General features: G+C 46.6%; 1 protein-coding gene across 1 annotated transcript in view; it reads left to right on the top strand.

Moving 5' to 3' along the window:
* Positions 1 to 240: 240 nt before the first annotated feature.
* The window catches only part of ARID3B (AT-rich interaction domain 3B), a gene marked incomplete at both ends in the record, with an annotated part of 28,346 nt that continues 7,891 nt past the window's right edge, over positions 241 to 20,695 (top strand). Inside the window, 3 exons of the mRNA XM_082005295.1 lie at positions 241 to 828; positions 9,665 to 9,736; positions 11,279 to 11,351. Coding sequence (XP_081861421.1) covers positions 241 to 828; positions 9,665 to 9,736; positions 11,279 to 11,351 — 733 coding nt within the window. The remainder of the gene's footprint in view (positions 829 to 9,664; positions 9,737 to 11,278; positions 11,352 to 20,695) is intronic.

Raw genomic sequence — 20,695 nt, 5'->3', positions numbered from 1 at the left:
AGCCTGAGGCTGTTAAACATGAAGCTGATTGTTTCACGGTCTCCTGCACAGGAAAGAGTATTGGCTTTGCACTCTATTTATCCTCTTCCTGGGGAAAAGATGAAAGCATTTTATATTCATACAGACAAATATTTGTCTATCTTTCAGATTCTGCCACTCTCCCAAGGTCGGGGCTTGAACCCTGCCAGATAAAGTGGAAAACGCCCCCCTCTCTCTTTTCCCAGCCATGCAAACTGCGGGATGAAGCTGGAAGCTGTGGTCGAGCAGCTGCAGAAGCAGCAACAGAAGCAGCAAACGCCTCTGCAGATGGATTCCAGGGAGAGACAGCAGAGGCAGATGAGAGAAGCCCAGCTGCTCTACACTCAGCAGCTGGCCGTGCAGCAGGCCGTCCTAGCAGCCACATCTGGCAGAGCTTCGGGCGGCTCCGCCGTTGGTCCCTTGGCCAGAGGCCCACCTGCAGCCGGAGCTACGCGGGCTTTTGATCAGAGCAGCATGAATTCAGAGCCAGAAGAGGAAGAGGAGGATGAAGAGGAGGAGGAAGAAGAGGAGGAGGAGGAGGAGGAAGAAGGGGGATTGGAAGGTGGCGATCTTGAGGATGGCGCTGATGTGACTGGAAAAGAAACCTGCTCTGCTGTGAAATATTTTCATGCTCCCAAAGTTGCCCATCACAACCAAAGAGTGGCCTCTGCCTCTAATCCTCATCCAGCTTCGGGGCACCCGCGGGGACAGCAGGGCAAAGAAGAACAGGGTAAAGACAGTACTAAGCAACCGTATTCCGGTTCCCCATCTGGACGCCAGAACTGGCGGTTGGACGAGCAGCTCAAACAGGTCAGTGTTAACATTACTTCCTTCTGCATAAGAATGACCATATTCAGTCAGAGCGAGGATTTCTTTAGCCCAGTGTCCTGTTACGGGCACTGGCTGTTTGCAAGTGCTTTGGAAAGAGTGCAAGAACCGGGCACGTCCAGAGCGGTGCTTCCCTGGTGTACTCTTCCAGGTTTATTCTTTTGTAAAGAACATTTCACGAGAACTCGATTTGCTTTACAGATACGAATTTCTAGCTAACGATACAGAAACCCAGACCTGTAAGAACCTTTGTAGGGAGGTAGAGGTTTGATCTTTGGCTCGTTTATCTTCTGTCTCAATGCTGCTGTGCCATCCAGAATGGAACAGGCTGGTCTTATATTTATTTTTGGTGCAGACACTTGCCTGCTAATGTCTTGCCCGAGTTATTTCACGTACGACATCTATAACCCCTTTGTATAAGAGCTTGGGGATGCAGCAATTTGGGATTTCTGGTTGGTGGCGTGGGCGGGCAGGGAAGAGTGGATGTCCTGCCACTGATCCTGTGAGTAAGCACTTAATATTTCATGTGTGGGGAGGAAGGAGCTAACTTGCTAGTGATTGGTTTTGGTAGGAGGTTAATTCTATGTTTGAATGAAGAATTACTACCCTTTGTAGATAAATGCCAGAGGATCGGGAATTCTTTGCTGTAAGTGGGTATTTCAGTTAATGGAGCACTTGTGTGCTGTTTTGTTAACTTGAGCAGACTTTCAGAGACATTTACAGCATTTATGTGTGTTGAAATTGAGCCAAAGGACTGTGTTTTAAATGCAGAAAAAACAAGTTGGACTTAATTGTCCTTTTCTGCAGATGTGCAACTGAGTGTGAAGAGGGTTAGGTTTTGCTTCAGATAAAGTACTTTGAGCTAAGAAACCTGGTATGGACAAAAAGAGAGCTGTGTTTTCCTTCCCTCCTGCAAACCCTATGAAGTAAAAAAGCTGGAGCTGCTTTGTGGTGGCCGGTGAACCACGGGTGTTTGAAAGTTTGTTGTGGGTGCTCAGGGCAGGCTCTCCGCTTGGCATGCACGAGATGATTCGTTTTATGCTGTCACAGGCAACAGTTCTAGGAGGAACTGCTAAAGCTCAGCAAGCTTTACTACTTCTGCCATTCCATTTGGTGTGGCCTGTAAGCTCCTGCCCAGCTGCTCCTGCAAAACTGTGCCGGTTTGGTGTTTCTACACCAATGCACGTGGCAGGAACTCCTGTAAGTTGCCAGGTGAATGGCGTTTGTACTATCGGTGCTATAAAGCGTGCTGGCGAAGCAGCCCTGGTCCACGGGATGCAGCAGGCAACCAGTTGCTGCTGTGTTTTCTCTGGGCTTGCTTCTCAAAAGGGTTTGGGTTGAAAAAGGAGTTACTCAAGCTGTTGTAGGGAAATGAGGTGGGTATGTCGGTCAGGGGATGGTTGCTAGAGAAATTGCTTCAGAATTTACTGGATTGGAGTGACTGGTGAAGACGTCCTCTTTCAGGTCTCTGCGTGAAGAATAGTAGGCGGGACTCTGGTGTTAGGGGGATCGCTTTCTTTAATGCTGAGTTTATTGGGGTTTTTTTTTAGTCTTTGGCTGTTTTTATTTCTAGCTTGGCCGGTGCTAAGAGTATGTCATTGGGCTTCGTTCCAATACTTGTGAGAGTCTTGTGAATCTTGCTGAATTAATAGGCTTGCTTCCTAGGTCGTTTGCCCTGTTCTGGGAGACAAATGACCATAAGCGTGCGAGATCTGGTCTTGGCTGACGTGGAATAGCAAAAAACCATGCTGGTGAACGACTTTATCGAGGTGCCGTGATGTGCTCGAAAGGCTGTATTGAAGTGCCCGATATTAGTGATGCTGGTGCAGTATATTCACCTTGAGTAGGGTAAATATTGCAGATCAGCTTGTTTGCATTCACCAGAGGAGTCTGCATACCAGGGAGTAAAAATTTAACTGCGGTATACCAGTTCAGAGCTGGTGAGCTGGGGGCTGCGTGGAGGTGGGGATAAACCAGGGTGGGCAGACCAGAACGGTTAGCGGGCAGAAAAGGGGAGAAATGTGTGTGCACCTGTGGACTGTCCACGTAATTCTGTATGTTAAATGGCAGCACGCTGCCCCGGTGCGAGCCTTGCTTGAATTCTTTCATGTCAAAGGCACGCTTTAAAGATACCGGGCTTTTTCTTTCGTCTTTGTCTAAAACGGTTGTTTTGGGCAGAAAAACCAGGATCAAACGCAGAAGTGCCTGTGTTCTCCAGTTCGTTTTCGAAACGATTCCTGAACTTATCTCTTTTTAGCTTCTGTTGAAATGGAGGCTAATAACAGCATATACTGCTTGCAGCTAGCTGTGCTCTGGGAGTATTTGTGGTATGCGTAATGGCTGTTGCTTGCAGAAGAGGGGGGAAAAAAGTCACTTCTATTTCTTCTTTCAAGTGTGGATTGCTCTTTTGAGAGTGATGCCCTTGGAGAAAAATGTATCTTGAAAGTGTAAGGCTAAGATTGCCCGGAAGGTCTGTGGCACGAAGATGGCAGAGAGATGGAAACTACCAGCAAGATGAGGCCCCCGTTCTGTTCGCACCCGGACGGCCAAGTAAATAATTGTAGAACAAGCCGGCAGACAAAAGAGCTGGCTCAGCTTATGACACAGGGGCGGTGGGAATCCTGTCAGCACAAAACAACAAGGGAGTGGAGTTGCTTGTCGGGGAGTTGCAGTCCCGAAAGAAGAGCCAGGGTGGGGGGGGTGCGCTCAGCTCGCTCCTCGGACCTGCTCGAACGCCTCGCAAATCCATCGCGGCTCCTCGAAAAGGGGTCACGGGCTGCCTGTCTTTGAAGAAAAATGAGTTTTTAATTCTGCGGGTGAAAATGTTGTTTTTGGCAGATGGTGGGGTGTGGGTCCTCGTCCCCGGGGTTCTCGCATTGCTTGGCGATGTCTCTGGTTACCAGGGAGAGCTGTGCAGGAAGGGCAGGACCAGAGCTGCCGTCTTGCTGGTGTTTCTTGCTCCTTCTCCACTCGAGACGGGTGTGCGGCACGAGCTTGAGCAATTTTGTCAGGCTGTTACCACAGCGCACGCATTACTGTGTGCATTCCTTCGTGGAATGTAAAAATAAAGCCGAGGTTTTCAGGCATCAGCTGATACTTAATGCCTTCTTAAGTGCAGCAAGGTAAGTCTCTGTAAAGCAGCCGTCTGCCTTTCAAAGAATGGTTTGTGGTCTGGTTTTTGGGGATGTCTCATGTTAGATTCTCAGAAATCACCAGTCAGTCCTGAAAATCCTGACCTAAACTTTTACAAAGGTCATGGTGTTTATTAAGATAAGTCAGCTTAGAATAATTACTTTGCTTTTGCTCTAGGGTCTAGGAATGAGTGGCTGAGATTCCATAACCCTAAGTATGTGCCTCAAGTGGTGTGTGTATTGAGGTATTGCTCAGGAGATACTCATTAATCCAGAGGGGGGGAAGGTCTCAGGAATAAAAAGGTTGCATTTCACACGGTGCGTTTTTTGCCTGCTAGCTATTTCAGATATCCAGGGTCCAATTCAAGGGTTGGATTTTTAACTCCTTTTGTGGGCCACTGAGTATTTTTCTTTTCATGATGTAGCAGGAGGAGAATTCTTCATTAATAGCTGATCTTAGGTACGTGGTTTCTCTTCTACTGAAAGCTGTTTTCCATAAGAACAGATTTGAATTCTTAAATTGCCAATTGCTGTTTCTACTGAAATGCATGCTTTAGGTTTGTTTGGATGAAGGCTTCATCCCTGTGACGGTCTACTCCTTGCCGTAGCACCTAACTTGGTGTTCGTACTGATACGTAACTTCAAGTGCAGCATCAGCGGTCGAAGCACCAAAGTCCCCTTTTTGCTTAATATACCGAATAAGGTACGGGAGAGGCGAGCCAAGAAACCGCTTGCGATAACAGCAAACAACTTGTATTAGACATCAGGGAATGCCCCCAGATCTGCCTCCCAAGAGGCAATTCCATAGGCCTCACCACGGCTACGTTCGATTGCGGCAACTCTGCTATGTCCGGAGGCAGAGCAAGGGAGCGGAGCGAGGGGCTCATTTATATCCTGAGGAAGATACAGCTCATTTGAGGATCTGTTCAGATGCTAAATTTATCCTTAGGAATACTTGCAGCTTGTCTCCTTCGGTGCCAATTGATAGAACTTCTAGCTCACGCTGGAGGCAGTAGGTGGAAAGAGCTCGAATGTGTTGTATTCTTACACTTTTTTTTTCTCACTTCAGGGTAAATCTAAGACTCTCATGTGCCAGTGAGAATTTCTCTTCCCACAGCCATATAGCACTGAACAAATCTTCTTGTCACTTAGGTTTTGGTTAATTCCTCTGAGTATTTGTGAATAGGAGTCATTCACAAAGAGTCCAACTTTTCCTTAAGGATAAGGAAGCAGATTCCTGTTTTGCAAAGAATTGTGTTGGTGCTGCAGTCACTAGGTCATGGGAGCACATAAAAGAGACTTAATAAAAAAAGGTAATTAATCTGTTAACTTCAGTCCATTCTTTTTCTTTCCTTCCCCATCCTCCCTGCCATTCCTGAAATCACTAACATGTTTTCAAAACCCGTCTGAAGCTTGTAGATATTGAATTGAGCTCTGTTATTAGTAAGACTGGGAAGGGTTTATTCCAATTTCAGCAGAGCTTTACCAGGCAGCTTGTGCACGCAGTAATTATAACGTGGTTCTCCATGCTTGAGAACTTGCAGCTCAGGGCTGTAGTCCTGATCTTATCAGCGTTTTGTAGTACAACAGTTTTCTTTATAATAGCATCTGTTTCACTTCCTAAGGCTTAACTCTGCCCACAAAAGGAATTTCTGTGGATTCTCTGATAATCCTGAAATTGCTGCCCCTGTACCTTTTCATTGACTCGGTGCTTTCGGTTAACCCAAGGGGTAGGGGAGGGGCTTTTTTTTCACTGCAACTTTTAGCCTTGTCCCAGAGTGGATATTTCAGCAAATTTATGGCCTAAAACCTCTGTCAAAACTGAAGGTAAGGAGGTGCAGGATGATTTTGAGTTTCATGCAAGAAGTTTTTTTTCCTTCTTTTCTTTTACATATTAAAGTTTTAGCGGGTTCTCTCTGGTTCAGAGTTTGCCATTTGAATACAACTTTGTAGTCTGGTAAAACCTCATCGGGCTTTAGCTGAGCCCCCCTCAAACAGCTGTATGAAACTGGGGTGAGGGAGAAGGGAATGACCTGGAAAAGGAGCATTTCCAGTTTCTCATCCATGTCCTGGTTTGCACACTGGCCGCAGTTTGTGCAGGCAAAGCTGGAGGAGACGACGATGAGCTGCTGTTCTGTTTGCCTTAATGCTTCTCTTTTCTATTGAGCCAGAGTTTTGATTAGTTCTGTAGTCTCTGGGAGGGACAGACACGTGAGAAGGTAATATTTGAGAGGTAGGTTGAGGTGCCTGTTTGTAAGGTTTTTGTCCTCAAAAGAACAGGCTGGAGGAAGCAGGAAAGTGTTTGTCATCTCCTTTTCTGTCTGCTTGGCAACTCAGGGTTAACTCTGGCTTTTGAATGTGGGATTGGAAACCAAAATTGCTCTGGACATCTGAGCTTCCCTCTAATAAGATATTCCAGGTGGTTAGGGAGTAATCCTAAAATAGCTCCAGATATAATTGCTTCTGAAGCCAGGCCCGCAGCTTCTCGGGGAGGGGGTGGTCCGGGGGGGCTCTGATGGCCTCCAAGGTGTCTGCAGCGTGCGGAAGGCTCCCTGGCTCTGCCAGCAGCTCCTGAAGGTGGCCAGCCCTTCCCAACACCTCCGCCTTCCCACGCGGGCTTTGCATCGGGGGCTGAAGCACAGCCAGTGCCGCTTCTATCGCCTTTTTCTGCAAGAAGCCAGATAAATTCTTGCCCGTGGTAACACACGGGCTGTTTATCGAACATCAGCAAATTCCCTTGATACAAACGGGTGGAGGGAGAGGCAGGACTCTCCCCAGAGAATGACCTGTGCCTCTGAAGAGTGTTTTTTTCCTTCCCACTACTATTGCCTGACTTAAACAAAGGTCTTTTAATGACTTGTGAGGATATATTGATTTCTCAGGTTCCTGCTGTTTCTATGGAGGAGGGCTTCTCAGCATAGGGTAACTTTGTTTTCCTAGGAGGAATGGAAGGGAAGCTTGATACCAAAGCTCCTGCTGAGCTCTCTTGCTGTGCAAAATATAGTTTATTCCGCCTATGGAGCACCTCTTGCTTCAGTAGCTTCGTGGGGCTCTTTACTGGTTTACCTGTTCCAGTTGTGCTCGAATCGCTGTTCTGACCGCTGCCAACGTTCGGTATCTTTGGTTGTAGCCTTGGCATGGACCCAAAGGTTTTGGTGAGCGGGGTAGTCCCTCAAGATCAAAGCTGAGGCCTGGGAAAGTGCCTGTCGGTGCCTGTACTCTGTTCTCTGAATAAATAAGGCTTTATTCCCCGGCTGCTGAGCTGACATTTCATGCTAGCCTGAGACTTTGCTAACTCTGCTATCCAAAACAAACCTGCGCCCTGTCCTCACGTCTCCGCAACCCGTGTGTCGTTTCAGTGCACCCTCGCCGATTTACACCGCGGCGACGGCTGCTTGCACCCAGGTGGATGAGAAGTGCTCTCCTTATCTCTTCTGATAGCTTAACGTGGGGAGTGGTAACTGCCTTTAAACCTTTCCAGCTATCGCAGGAGGAAATGCGAATACCGTCCACTGTCTCTCACCTCGGATCACTCCGTGTCACGCCAGGTGACATCCAGCTCTGCCAGTTTTCTGGACATATGGCAAAACGCTCATGGCTTCAGCTAGCTTTAAGCTCCTTTTCGCTAGCCAGGTGTGGGGCACCGTTACTTCCGTGCTCTCAAGCCTCTCGGGACGTAGGTACGGGAATTAGAGTGCATATGTTCTGTCTTTTTCTCTGTATCAAACCTTAATCTTACTTAGTTTTCCCAACTACCCTTCTCCTTTGAGGAAAACAAATAAAATAACTTCTAAAGAATCTTTAATCCCATGGAAAGTTTTGTTCCGGGAAACTTCATCAAGTTCAAGCCCACTGGTAGTAGAGCCTTGTATCTCCTTTAAGCCCTCTTCTCTTTCCTGTTCCTGTCCTCAAATGTAGCGGAATAAGCTCTCAGCATGACCAAAGTTGCCTCTGAAAGCCAGTGTTTTGCTTCTCAGCGCACCCAGTTTAATACCACGAGTAGAAACTTGGGAAGAAAGCCGCTTGGCCCTTCTGCAGATCATTTTGCCTTGGAGAGTGCGAAGTTGAGGATGGGAAATAGCTGCTGCCCTCTGAAGAGATTTATCTCTTATTCTGACTGTTCACATAGGTTTGTTGATCTGAGTTAACAATCAGTGGGGTTTTAGGAGCAGCTGGATGTTACTGTAATGAGCAAAAAAAAACCCCTGTGTTTTTAATCTGTGCTAGCAAAGGACACCCAGATGAATCCTCCTGTGAACAAAACCGGTCTTCAGATCTCTTCCTAGAGAGGGTTGGGAATTGATCTGCTGTAATAAACAGCTGACATAACAGAAGTGGCAATAATCCCCCATTAAATATCTTTCAGTTGATGGGACTCACTGGATAATTGACTTTCCAGCAGGAATTACTGACTCAAACTAAATCAGCAAGCATTAGGGCAGCTCACTGCAGTGTTTTGTAAAGGGGGGAGAGTAGCTTTGCCTGGCCTTGACAAGAGCTATTCATCTTTCTAATTCAATGTGTGTGTCACAAGCAGATGACTCCAAGATTTCAGATATTGGACCACCTCTCTATTTCGCGTGGGTTTTTTTGGGCGCTGAAACCTCTTGCTATCTTCAGTGCTTTTCTATCTGCGTTAGGTTGCTGTGTGTTTATCAGGACAGCGTAGTCCACGCTACCTTGCCGGCTGGATTTGACTCTCCTCTTTCCTTGAGTGGCTCTGGAACACTTGCTATACCAGAGCTTTAGGAAGTTGATGGTTTAAAGATGCTTGAATGGTTTCTCAGAATCATTCTTCTGGTCTTGGACCTACTATACAGCCAGAGGCTGCCTCTGCCGGCTTCCAGCCCCGGTGATCATTTCAAGATGATGATTTACCAAGTAGAATGGGCCTAACTAGAGTAATCCTTCTAATGCCTAAGAAGAATGAACTTTAATCCAGCAAAGCTGAGCTTTCCATTTCTGTGGGGAAAATCCAGATCCAGGAGCTTCCAGAAGAAAGGGTCTTGGGTTGGCTAGAAGCTTTCCAGCGGGATTATTTCCCTCTTTCTTCGGCATACTCTGGTTTGGGTTTTGTAGGCAAGCAGGGGGAGGACAGAATGGCATTTCCAAGAGTGTGTAGTGTCACCTGGTGAACAGAAAGGAAGGATGGATGCCTGGGTAACAGCTGAACCGTTCACTAGGGGCTCGAGGATGTGCACTTGGTAAAATGATGGCCATGGAGAGCAAAAGCAGCACCTCTGTATTTAGGTGTTGGACCTCATGACAGCAAATAGCACCTGCCACAGGGGGGTTATAATACTTCTGTTTGGCAGATGAAGGCAGGCGGCTGTTGAAGGTGTTGAGGACTTTCCTCTAGAACGGTTTTCCCTGGCGTCGAGACAACATTTTGGAGATACGTTTCTGTGGGGAAAAAATCTGAGAGCTGAAAAACTTCCCCTGCCTTCAGGAGTTGCCTGGAAGGTGAAAAGCCACTTCCCGTTTTGGGCTGAGTGTCAGAGATTCCAGGAAAGCGTGCTGTGACAAATGCACAAATGTCTCCCCATCTTTCTAGTCATCTTGGTGTAAGCCAGCAGCTGCTTTTTCATGTGTTTGTGCCCAAAAAATGCACATTTGCAAACTTTCTGGAATTGTCTGCAAAGCCTTTCCCTGGCGGTCCTTTCACCCTTTCATTTCTCTCTCCCTAGAATGGCAACGTGACCTGGAGCGATGAAGGTGATGGATGCCGAGGAAGAGAAATTTCACGAGACTTTGCCAAGGTCAGTCTGATCACGGGGATTTTGGGGAATTCTTCCCCTGATCTGTGACAGAGGGTGACTACGGAGCCCTCACTATTCCTCTGTAGTGAATTTGTAAGAAAACAGCTTTGTCCTGCAGCCTACAAACCTGCTATTTTGTTGCTGTTTGTCACTGGAATATAGAATAAGACTTTCGACATTTAAAATTTTAGTCAATACTTTTTCCAGCTGGGAGGAGAGTATTTTGTTTCCTGAACCTGATTAGCACTGTGGTCGTGGATTTGAATGTGGCAGCTGTGTGTCACATCAGCCAGAGGAATTCCTTGTAAACTATGCTGGCCCTTTCTGAAAGGGTGCAGCTAATTGCTCTGCAAATACACTGCTGCGTTTTCTTCCCGAGCTCAGTGTGTGAGAAAGCACAGAGCTTCCCAGGGAATGAGCCCAAAAAGCTCCTCTTCTTTTGGCCTAGATGAGTACCAAGTAGTGAGCAGCACCTACGGAGGGGCTGAAATATATATTTCCCAGTGAATCTTCTCTGTTGAGCTGCTCCACAAGAGTAGCTACAACCAGCAGAAAATTTCCTGGAGTGATGCCGGATTCTTCCTCAATGCAAATAAGAGAAGGAATTGAATTATTCTTCATGTACAGCGTTGTCCTCTATCTTGTTCTATATTCTCCTCTCTCTCAGTGAGAGACTGACTCCAGCCCTTTCAGCCTGTCACTTTGCAGCCTCACAGGATTCCTGATAGGTGAAAATTAGATTTTTCTTTTCAAGAGGTAGTTCAAAGATTACACTCATGCCTGTCCCTTCTGAAGAATCAGTGGATCATGCTAGCATGCGGTGCCTCTCCTTTGGAATAAGCTGCCTGTGGAACTTTGTTTTAAATGCTTGGGTTTTTAAGCCTTTTGGTAAAATGATTTCTGCAGCAAATTGGTTCCAGGCCGGTTTCTGATACTTTTGAAGGCTTTTTGCCTTATTTTAGAGGAGCCTTTCCTGCCAGGCATTAGTAGTTACAGGAAAGCTCTATCCTTTCATCTCCTCCATCAAGACACTTGGAGTTTGTCACTTACGTGACAATCCCTGAAAGAGGGAATCATGAGGCTAGGAGAAGCTGCAGAGAAGTTTACCTCCCCGGTGCCTCAAAGCCACGGACCACTAATCTGCCCTGAACCGCTGTCACCTTCCTTTTGTTTGTCTCCTCTTTCTTTCCAGCTTGTCTTAATAGTTTCTCTCCCCTTTGCTTTCAGGTGGTTTCAAACGCTGCTCTGTAGCAGTGCTGTTAACTGAGCTGAATCCTGTTCCCTTCAGGGTGCCAGTCTCTGCTGTGCCTGGATGAGTTCCTGAGGGGCTGAGCAAGACAAGCCGTAACCGGGATCCTCAAACTATCACTTGCAGCCTTGCCCACCAAACTGCTCAGGAATCCTTCCTTGTTTTGCCTCGCTGCCTTTCACCCCTCCAGTACAAACACCAGAGCACCCATTGGAAGAAGCTAATATTATTACTTTCTTTTCTGTCCCATTGTGAATTGTGCCTTCATTTTTATTTTATTTTTTCCCCCCCAGCTCTATGAACTGGATAGTGACCCTGAACGGAAAGAGTTCCTGGATGACCTCTTCATCTTCATGCAGAAGAGGGGTGAGTGAGCGTTTGTTTGAACTCGGTAGGGTAAAATGGGGCAGAGGGGTGCTGCTGCTGTTTGAATTCTGCCCTCCTGAATTTGAAAGAACAAATCCAGCCCTTGAACTTGCAGATCAGGTGGAAGAGCAGTGGCAGGACTTGAGATATGTACCTTGGGAGATAAGGAGCGCAGTAGGAAGGAACTCTTCTGCCCTGTAACTTAATTTCACAGACACTATTTCGTTACTCTCCTACCTAATACTAACGTTGTCCATGCACTGAATGGCCCAAGAAGCCTGGTTCCCCACGGATTTTTTTGGAACAAGGCTGAGTACCACTGGGAATTCTCTGGTCTCCCCTTCAAGGTGGCATGATCACATATCATCTTATGTTTGATTTCAGTGGCGTGTGGAAGCTGAGTGTGAATGCACGCAGTCTGGGGACTGGGAAAATAGACACCAAGCCACATTTTCCTGTAGATTCACAGTGCATCAGCTTTCCATTTAGTAATTTTGTGTAACCGAGCACAGAAGCACGGTTTCTCACATTTCTTCCCTGTGGTGTCAGCAGCTTGCGTCTCTCCTTGCTACAGGAGTGGTGATGCGTGTGTGAAGCAGTTCAGCTGGGATGTCACAAAAGGCTCTTTCTGTCCCCTAGTTATTAAAGTTCAGTCCCCTCATTGCAAACTATTCATAATAAAAATGTACACATACGGGGTATTGTGTAAAACACTTGTGGTAAATCTTTTGTGGTGCTCTCTTCCTTTACCCCTCCTTGCATGCCAGGCCAGGCAGACTCTTTCCAACAAAGATGCTTCTGAAAAAGTGTTAAATTGTGCTACAGACATTTTCATTGTTTCCCAAAAGTTTGCTGAAGGTAGGTGTGAAGAGCAGACATAAAAAGGACCCTTTGCTCCCTCATGGCATAACGCGCTCTGAGTGTGCCGGACCAAATAAGTCAGGTTGTGCTTGTTTGGAAGGGGGGCTGCCTTGGCATCACCAGCAATATTGTGCCCTGTGAGCCTAATAAAGCATAAAGATGCGACATCTCAGTCTCATCTATTTGAAAATTATCTGTTTGGGTTGGAGCTAGAGTCATATTTCCAGTTGTCTCTTGAACCCTGCATCTTCCGATGCATCCCCCTCTATGGATGACTAGATGTCAAGCAGAGGAAAAGCTATCCAAAACGCAGCTTCCTATCTGTGTCCGTTTTTCCTGGCATGGCTAGAGCTGGCAGCTGACCTGTGAATTTTCACTCTCCAGCAGTTTGAGGTTATGCTTCCAAGTCGGTTAAAAATTGGAGCCGGGGTTTGCTGATATTTTTGGCTTTCGTGTGCAGAGGCATAACGGGGCTTAATTAGCTTACTTGCAAATGTTAACCTGAGCTCACACGTTAATGTAAGGGCTGGGATGACTGACAGCCAAGACAATAACCTGAAGGGTGTGATTGGCAGCAATAGAAACCTCCAGATACCTAGAGAGAAATCTGCTTAATACTTCAGTGTCTCTTTCCTATTACCTTTTAATTATTTATAATTGACACGTTCCCGGTGCAGGGTCTGAGCTGGTCACCAGCTGGTTGCTGTAGGAGTTTAGCTTTTAATCATCTGGGCATTTCCAAGTGTATTTGTTTTCTGGAGACTCCCTTGTTTCCTTACTTGCTAGAAGGCTGCAAATGAAATAGAAGAGCCCAGCACCCACAGGACAGAGATGCCATGAACTGATAGCCCTCTGCCAGCCGGAGGGGCTGGAAATGTTTGGCCCTGCTCTGGGCAACCGGCTAGATTGCAGGGTACGAGGCAAGTTGTGGGCTTGCTTTATATTTTGGCACCTCCAAAAGAAATGGGCATAAGGACTCTGGGGAGGTAGTTTCTTCAGATTGATAGGAGAACTGGACAGCATACGTTGAGCTATAGGAGGCAGCTTTGCTTCCGTTGATAATCTAAGATGCTGTGTCTTACTGCAAAGGAAATCTTCTGACTTGGCATGGTTTTTCAGAAGCTGCGCTGTGTCCGCTGCTTTCCCATGCTCGCTCTCCCCAGCGTTATCTACAGCAGGGCTTTCGTTTTCTGGTGGACTTGCCCACTGTGTCCCGTTCTGGGATCTTCAAAAATCTGGGAGCTTCTGCAGCAGAGTTATCATAGGATACCATTCAGGCTTTCAATTCACCTCCCCTTGCTTTATGTGCTGAACAAGCATCCTAAACCAAACAAGGCTGAACAGCTGCCTTGTTCTGAAAGAGCCGCCCAAAGATGGATACAACCGAGGCCTCATTGCACCTGAGAGCAAAGTGCCGTGTTTCTTAGCTTGTGTGTGTGAAGAGCTGGTTAATTTGCACCTCATGTCCAAAGGGAATGGAAAGCAGCTCTGCTAATAAACGTTGCTGGTGTAAAGATGGGGATTTTGCCATTCTCTGGGAGGAGCCGGAGAAGCGCTGTTCCTTGTTCGGGCCTGATGGATTCGGGGCACAGATTGCTAACTGACGCTGAACCAAAAAAGCCTGATGTGAAAGATAAATGGCAGATTTCACAGGAGCTACTGAGTAGTTGGAGGGATGAAAAGATTTGGTGGTTGGTGCTGCTGTTAGGAATGTACCTAGAGATGTGAAGCCATGAAAGAGACTTAATGCAGATCAAATGTGCAGGTCTCATCTGCCTCTGAGCACAGCAGGTTGTCACTGAATGACCACAGCTGCAAGTGATAAAATGGCCCTTCAGTGGCAATAATGATGGAAGAGAGAGATGAGAGGAAAGCTGTAACTCTTCCTTTGTTGGATGTTTTATTCCTTGTATGTGTTTAGGTGAATGGGTCCCACCATGGCTGTGACTGAAGGGGCAGATGGGGAGAGGAGGGGAGACCGGCCGATGAGAGCAATTAGTGTGCAGGACTAACTTCGAACCAGGCCTACAACAGGACCAACCTGATGCAGCTCCACGGGGACGATGCTAGCTTGCTGTATTACCACTTCCAGCTTCCCCTTTCTCAGCTTTCCTGCAGTCTCAAACCAAAGGTTGTCTTTCCTCAGACTGAGCAGGGATAAGCAGCTTCAGCGGTGGCTTCCCTCCATCTCTGTTGCTGATCTGGTGTCTTGTGACAAGTTGAGCCTTGATGCCTTGAGGTCTGGTTTCTCAGAAACTGTATTTTTAACCTCCTGCTGCATGAAGAGACACTCTACGGGCAAGTTTGTGGTTCAGGGCATATTTTTTTTTAAGGGCACAGGCTGAGGCTTCTCTGCGAGTGGGCTGCGTTCCAGGCACAGAGCTTGGGTTTGCTCTGCCTGCCACTGAGGACACTGCAGGCAGGAGCAGTTTTCTAAGTGCCCGAGCTAGAGCTGCATCCGTTACAATAACTCAGGGTAATCTTGTGTTCCTCCATCTTTTGTGCTTAACATTACTGACATTACTTTTGCTACAGAAATGTCTGTAGCCAGATGGGCAAGCTATTTTCCTCAGATCAGACTCCGTGTTAGAGATGATGACATCTTCCACTTCTTTTCTGGTCTTTCTCACCCTGTGAACGTACCATGAAGCTAAATTTTGGCCCCATCTCTTTTGTGTGTGATAGAAGGCACAGGTACAACGAATAGCAGAAAAATGAAGCTGTCAGCCCTGTAGCATGTACTAGGTAGCACAGCTCGACTGCTTTTTGTCCCCAGATAGTGAAGGACTGTTAGTGGCATGACTCTTAGAGCTGCTAAGGCAGCCACCGATAATTGAGCTGACTCTATTCCACTAGTGCTGGTCAGGAGAGAGTTGGAGGAGTGGGGGTGTTTCATTCCCTGGGAGGATCAGCAGTGTTCGTGCAAGATATTCCTCTTGAGAAAAGGTTTGATGGGGAAGAGATCTAACTGTGTGCTACGGTGTATTAGGAAAGGCGCCCTTTCAAGGGAAGCTGTTTTGTTCATTTTAAGTACTGCCTTTGTGAAGACCTCATAAAACGTCTCCAATTGTACAGCTCTACTAATTTTGTTCAAGGTTTCTGCGTGACCTTGGTTTTCCCAGATGGCTTGACCATTCTGGTTTTTATGTGTATATACATAGAAGGGGCTTTGTAAGTCTGACCGTGTGGTTTTAATGTTTTCCTGCTGTTGTATGCTCTGTCTGCACATTTTACATGTGGAAATACAAAAAATCCAGGGTATTGACAAAAGCATTTACTGATGGATTCGTTTATCTGTAGGCCAAGTGGTGCTTAGGAAATGTTTGTCTGGGGAATACGCTTCATTCTACTACTGATTCAATTTTACAGGTTTCTTCTTTCGATCCTCCGGAGATATTTTTTGATTCTGAATTAAGCGATGTAGTTCTCTAAATGAGACATCGATAGACACAAATTCTCAGCATCCTTTGCTCATGCAACCTGCTTGATGCTGAGCCACAGCAAATGCTTCCCTGAATAGCAGATGATGTTCTGCAGTGGAAAATTCTCACTTGAGGCACTGCAGAGGCCTCTTCTGGATGGTCCAAATCAACCAGGCAAAGCCCTGTTCCGCATTAGACCCTTGGATTTGTACACAGCTAAATCTCTACCTCCTGTACCTCTTTGAAAGAACCTCTTTGGTCAACTGTTCTGACTTAGACTGAGGAAAAATGGTGACTAGTGTCTTGTGCAAATGGTAAGCAGTGGGGATCAGTGAAATATTTTAGTTTTTTACTTTTATGTTGTTAGAAAGAATGGAAAGAATGACTTTTCCTTAAGTTGTAGGAGGAACTGGCACTCTGGTTTACGTTTCTCTGTATTCTTTAAATGGTTTGAGCCTTTCGAAACAGGGAACAGAGAATGCACTACTCCATGTACTTGGACACTTTTAAGTCATGCTAGGATAAAATGAGGAGCAAAGCAGAGTGCTTGGGATCTCCGAACAACTTGAATCCAGCTCCTCTGGGGATGCATAACCCTATACCTGAGGCAGGGTTCTCTGTAGCATCCAGCAAATTCTTGCAGGGAATGTCTTGTTCATCAGTCTTAGGTGCCAGGTGACTAAAAGTCTCTGCCAGACACAGAAGTTGATATTTTGGGAGACTTTACTTGGGCCAGTTTGCAAACTTTGCAAATTGCAATAATTCAGAAATAGTTATTGGCAGGTCCTTCCCATGAAAAACAACCTTTTTTTCCCCTTCTAAACATTCGTTGCAGAGACATGGGATTTTTTTTTCATTTGGAAAAAGTTTTTTTTTTCTCATTTGGAAAAAGCCTGGAAGTTTCCCTTTGGAAAGATCTAAAAAAATATTTTATGGGAAGATACCCAGTACAGCTCAAATAATTGATATCCTTTGGTTCTAAGCAGCTGAAAAATGGTGTTTTAGAGTGAATAGTGCTTTAGCTCCAAAGAAAAATCATATTGGAAGCTGCAGTTGTAATTAATGGGAAAATAGTATTAGGAGTTGACTTGGTTCTGGCCTACAGGAGACTTGTTTTAAATTCAGCCAGCATGAAGAATGTTTGAGCAGCGTAAATTTTTTGGTAGGAACTGAGTTGGCATTGGACATGGGGTACAAAAGAAATTTGAAATGATTGGCTGTTGGTGGTTTGCATGAACCTTTCTGTAGCATGTTCATCTCTAGTGATTGCCAGCTGAGGATCTCTGAATCCCAGGTGCCCTTTCCTGGGTATGCAGAATTGAGGGATGGATTCAAAGGGTTTTCTCCTCGCTTTTCCTGAAGATCCAGATGGTAACTTGTCATATGTTTCTCCAGCATCTCAAAGACTAGATGTTTGGGCCTCAAATCGTGGTGGTCTTGAGCTCTTCCGTACATTAGTACTTCCTCTCTGCTTTCGGGTGTTCTTGGCTTCCCCCCCTTAAATTTAACAGCATGTTTTTCAAATGATTAATGAACTGCTGCACTTGAGCAGCGGAGGTGGCTCAATGCGGAAGAGATGACCCTGTAGATATCCAGGTTGGATGGAAGAAGGTGGAGCCGTTTGGCATGAAGATGCTCCAATTTTTGACTTTGTGCAGCCTGCCTGACCTACCTTTATTTTCCCCAGCTGCCCTCATTTCTCTGCATTGCCTTCTGTATTTGTACCTCTCTCTGCTTAGAGAAGAAGAGTTTATCCATTTGGTTTGGAGGTTATATGTATGGAAACCCACCACCAGTTGCATGGCGGTTCAACATCTGGTCAAGAAGTTTGGAACAGCAAATATATTGGACCCATCTGTATCGGTAGCAGCCAAAGAGTTGGACGGTAGTTGAGCTGTAGGAGAGAGTAAATCTCCGTGGGATCTCTGTTTTGGGGCTGGAGAAGCACCCTGTGTGGGAAGGTTAATGTGGCTGGAGCCTTGGCTAATATAAGCCGGGCGCTGGATGCCAGTTAGGCTGCCTCCGGTTCGGCAGCCGAAATCTGATAAGGGGCCGCTGTCACCCTCACTTACTGAGGAGGGAAGCAGAAACTGATGGTGTTTCATGGGGTGCAGATAAGAAGTGGGCCTCCTGTCAAATAGAGCATGATTAATTACCCTCTATCCTGGCTCCCGCTTTGATAGGAGTGTCTAATGGTCCGCAGGCTTGCGGATCAGGTGGTGACATTCCTGTTGGGAGGTGAAAATGCCTGCTGTGGAAATGCCATGCACAGGGAGAGATTAGATCAGCCATGGCATGGGCAGGGAGGAAGAGGGGAGAGGTGGTTTCCCTTCTGTATGCCTTTGCTTTTTATTTTAACGTTGAGTGCTTGGGTCAGACTCAAACCAAATCAACAAATAAAACTTTCAGGCAAAGGAGCTGGGGTGGCTGAACAGGCAGCTTTGCGTGAAGCCAGCCGGGGTTTGTCCTGGGAGAGGAATTCAAGCAAACCGGGAGCGGAGGCAGTGCAGAGTTCAAGTTGATTTGCTCCTATCTTACTCTGCTGATTTGCTGTTGAACTGAATTTTACCTCTGTTTAGCCTGGGAGAGTGGGGAGGTCATTCGTACCAAGTAATTGCTCTGCCTGCCTTCAAAGAAAAATGAAGATTTCTTCAAGATTCGATTCAAAATTATTTTAAATCACTGTGGACTTCCCCAGTCTCCTGGGGAAAACCTGTTCCTTTTGACTGCCTGGTATTGTTTCTCTTCTGGACTTTAATTTAGAGTGGAAACTGGAAAGAGCAGCTCTTTCCTTACCTGTACAGGTTGTGGCTAAAAAATGCCCCCTCTATGTCTATTTTTCACTCCAGAGCATGCTTTATTGCACTTTGAATGCTGCTCTGCAGAAGAAATGTTTGGGATTCTCACCTCCTTTGTTCCTTACTGAAAAATCGACACTGCTGAAAGTCAGTTGGATAGAGGGGGCAAAAAAAATGGGAGGTGATTGAAAAAGTACTGCTCCAGGCTGGGTATAATTAACTGCTCTTTGCCTCTTGCATGCAGGACAAGTCATGGCTTAGACTGCTTGATGGTGGGGAACTCCCTGCAGTGGGCATGGCTCAGCACGAGGAGAGGAGAGAGTGGCTCTTGGCAGGGGACCCCCATCGTGGAGGACTTGCAAATCCCTGCAAAATGAGAGGGGACTTATTTTCTATGGCTCAGTTAAGAACAGTCTTAGGAGCAGGTTTCTTTGTTTAACATCAGTCTCCATCTTCAGAATTGGGTGTAAATCTGAAGTCTGGCTAAGATAGGATGAAGAGCAAGGAAAAAGCTCACCTTGGGCAGTGTGCTTGGGTGGGTGAAGATGATGATGGTCCAGGCTGAGCCCCAGCACTGAGCGAGCGGCTGTTGCAGGAGCGGAGCCTGCGTGTGCCAATGGCTCCGCCAGCACCCCCAGATACTGGTTCATTGACAATAGATGTAAAAACAGTCATTTAAAGATTATCTGGGCTTTGCAGCTTCCTCAGACCCTTCTTAAAGAGCTCTTGAAGGATGAAAATCAAACAGTTGCTCCTTCTGCCTCTCCAGCGTAGGGGACATAGGGGACATTCAAGCCCTTTAGGCTTTTGTTACGTCTGCCTGAAACAGAAGAGGCTTTTGAACGGGGTGAAACAGCTTGGCAGAGGGGGCTGCTTATTTCCCTTGAAGGACAGAGATGTTTATAGCTACAGTGAGGCTTCCTCCGGGGAAACTCTTTATTCCAGAAGTCTGAATTACAGTTACAGCTGTCTTTTCTTTCAGAAAACCAGGAACCCATGGCTATGGGATGATTCCTCCTTCTCCTTCCAGTGTCATTTTTGGGCTTTTTCTCCTCTTTATAGCCCTTCTAGTTAGCAAAAGGGAAGGTAGGTTATCTGGAGTCTTACAGCCTCTTACCCTTAGGCTATACTCCCACCCGTGGGTCTTTGGTAGCAGGAGTTTGCCTGCCCTAGAATTTTGTCTTCCTGAGGTGTCCCATGCTCCTCAACTGCACATTATCCCTTTTCCAGTGGAAACAGAGTCCTCGTCCCCCTGCTTTGGCTTGTTCCTTGCAGGAATGCCCCATACTTGTGTAGCTGGGGTTATACTAAAAGGAAAACAATTTTACCAAGAAAACTAGGAGGGGAGCAAGTCCTCTTCCTTGCCCTCTTCTTGAGTCGAGCAAGGCTTGTGCCTCTTTGCGAGCACAGTACGTACAGCATTTCTGAGAGCCGGCAGAATAGAGAGGCTTGAGAGTACAGTAAAATGAGTTTGCCATCAAAAGGCAACAAGTCTTACGCTGTGCCCCCGGCTGCTGACCTTTCCCTCTGGAATTCTCCCCTCTGACCTCCGGATCATTAATCCTGATGCTGCCAGATGACAGTAATCCATCATGGCCTCTGACAAGCCTTGCAGCCGCCTGTGAAAGGATCCGCTCGGCTTCAGCATCCAATCGTCCCATGATACTCGTTTTTTCAGCCTTTCCTGTTTGAGCGCTGGGGTTTCCAATAAAGACTTTATCGCTTTGCTTTTCCTCGGAGAGGGGCTGGGGGAGGAGAGGGCTGTGAGAGCAGCTTTTCCACACTTCTCAGCTCTTCTGCAGTCAGATCCTATGAAACATGCAGAGCCCTAGCTGGCTTGGTGAGGAGTACAGTTAATTTACCGGGTTCCAAACCCAAATCGCTCTTTGCTAGCTCTGGGAGATACTACTTTGAGTGGTACGATGAGAAAGCATGGGAGGAGAACGATTGCGTCTCTGTGCTCAAGTGGCAGAAGGATGGAAGTAGTTTTGTCCCTGCTGTAAAATTTCTCAGCCTGCATAAAGAAACTTTACAGGGCCAGGGAGCTCTAAGTTTCAGCTTCGTTTATAAAGCTGCTAATTAAATTTCAGGGCACTTCGGTCTGTGGGTCTTGTTTAAAAGCAAACTTCAGGAAGGGGAGGTGTCGAAGGGGTAGTAGCATGCGGTGGGGAGGTCAGATCTGACCGCTGTTTCTACTCCAGCTATGCAGCTATGAGCAGGCTCTCTGGAAACGCATGTCAGCCTTTATTTCTGACTGATGTAG

Source organism: Phaethon aethereus, assembly GCF_964289735.1.
Source record: "Phaethon aethereus genome assembly, chromosome: 12".
Lineage (NCBI taxonomy): Eukaryota > Metazoa > Chordata > Aves > Phaethontiformes > Phaethontidae > Phaethon > Phaethon aethereus.
The sequence above is the reverse complement of the archived record's forward strand: the minus strand, read 5'-3'. Positions and strand labels throughout refer to the sequence as shown.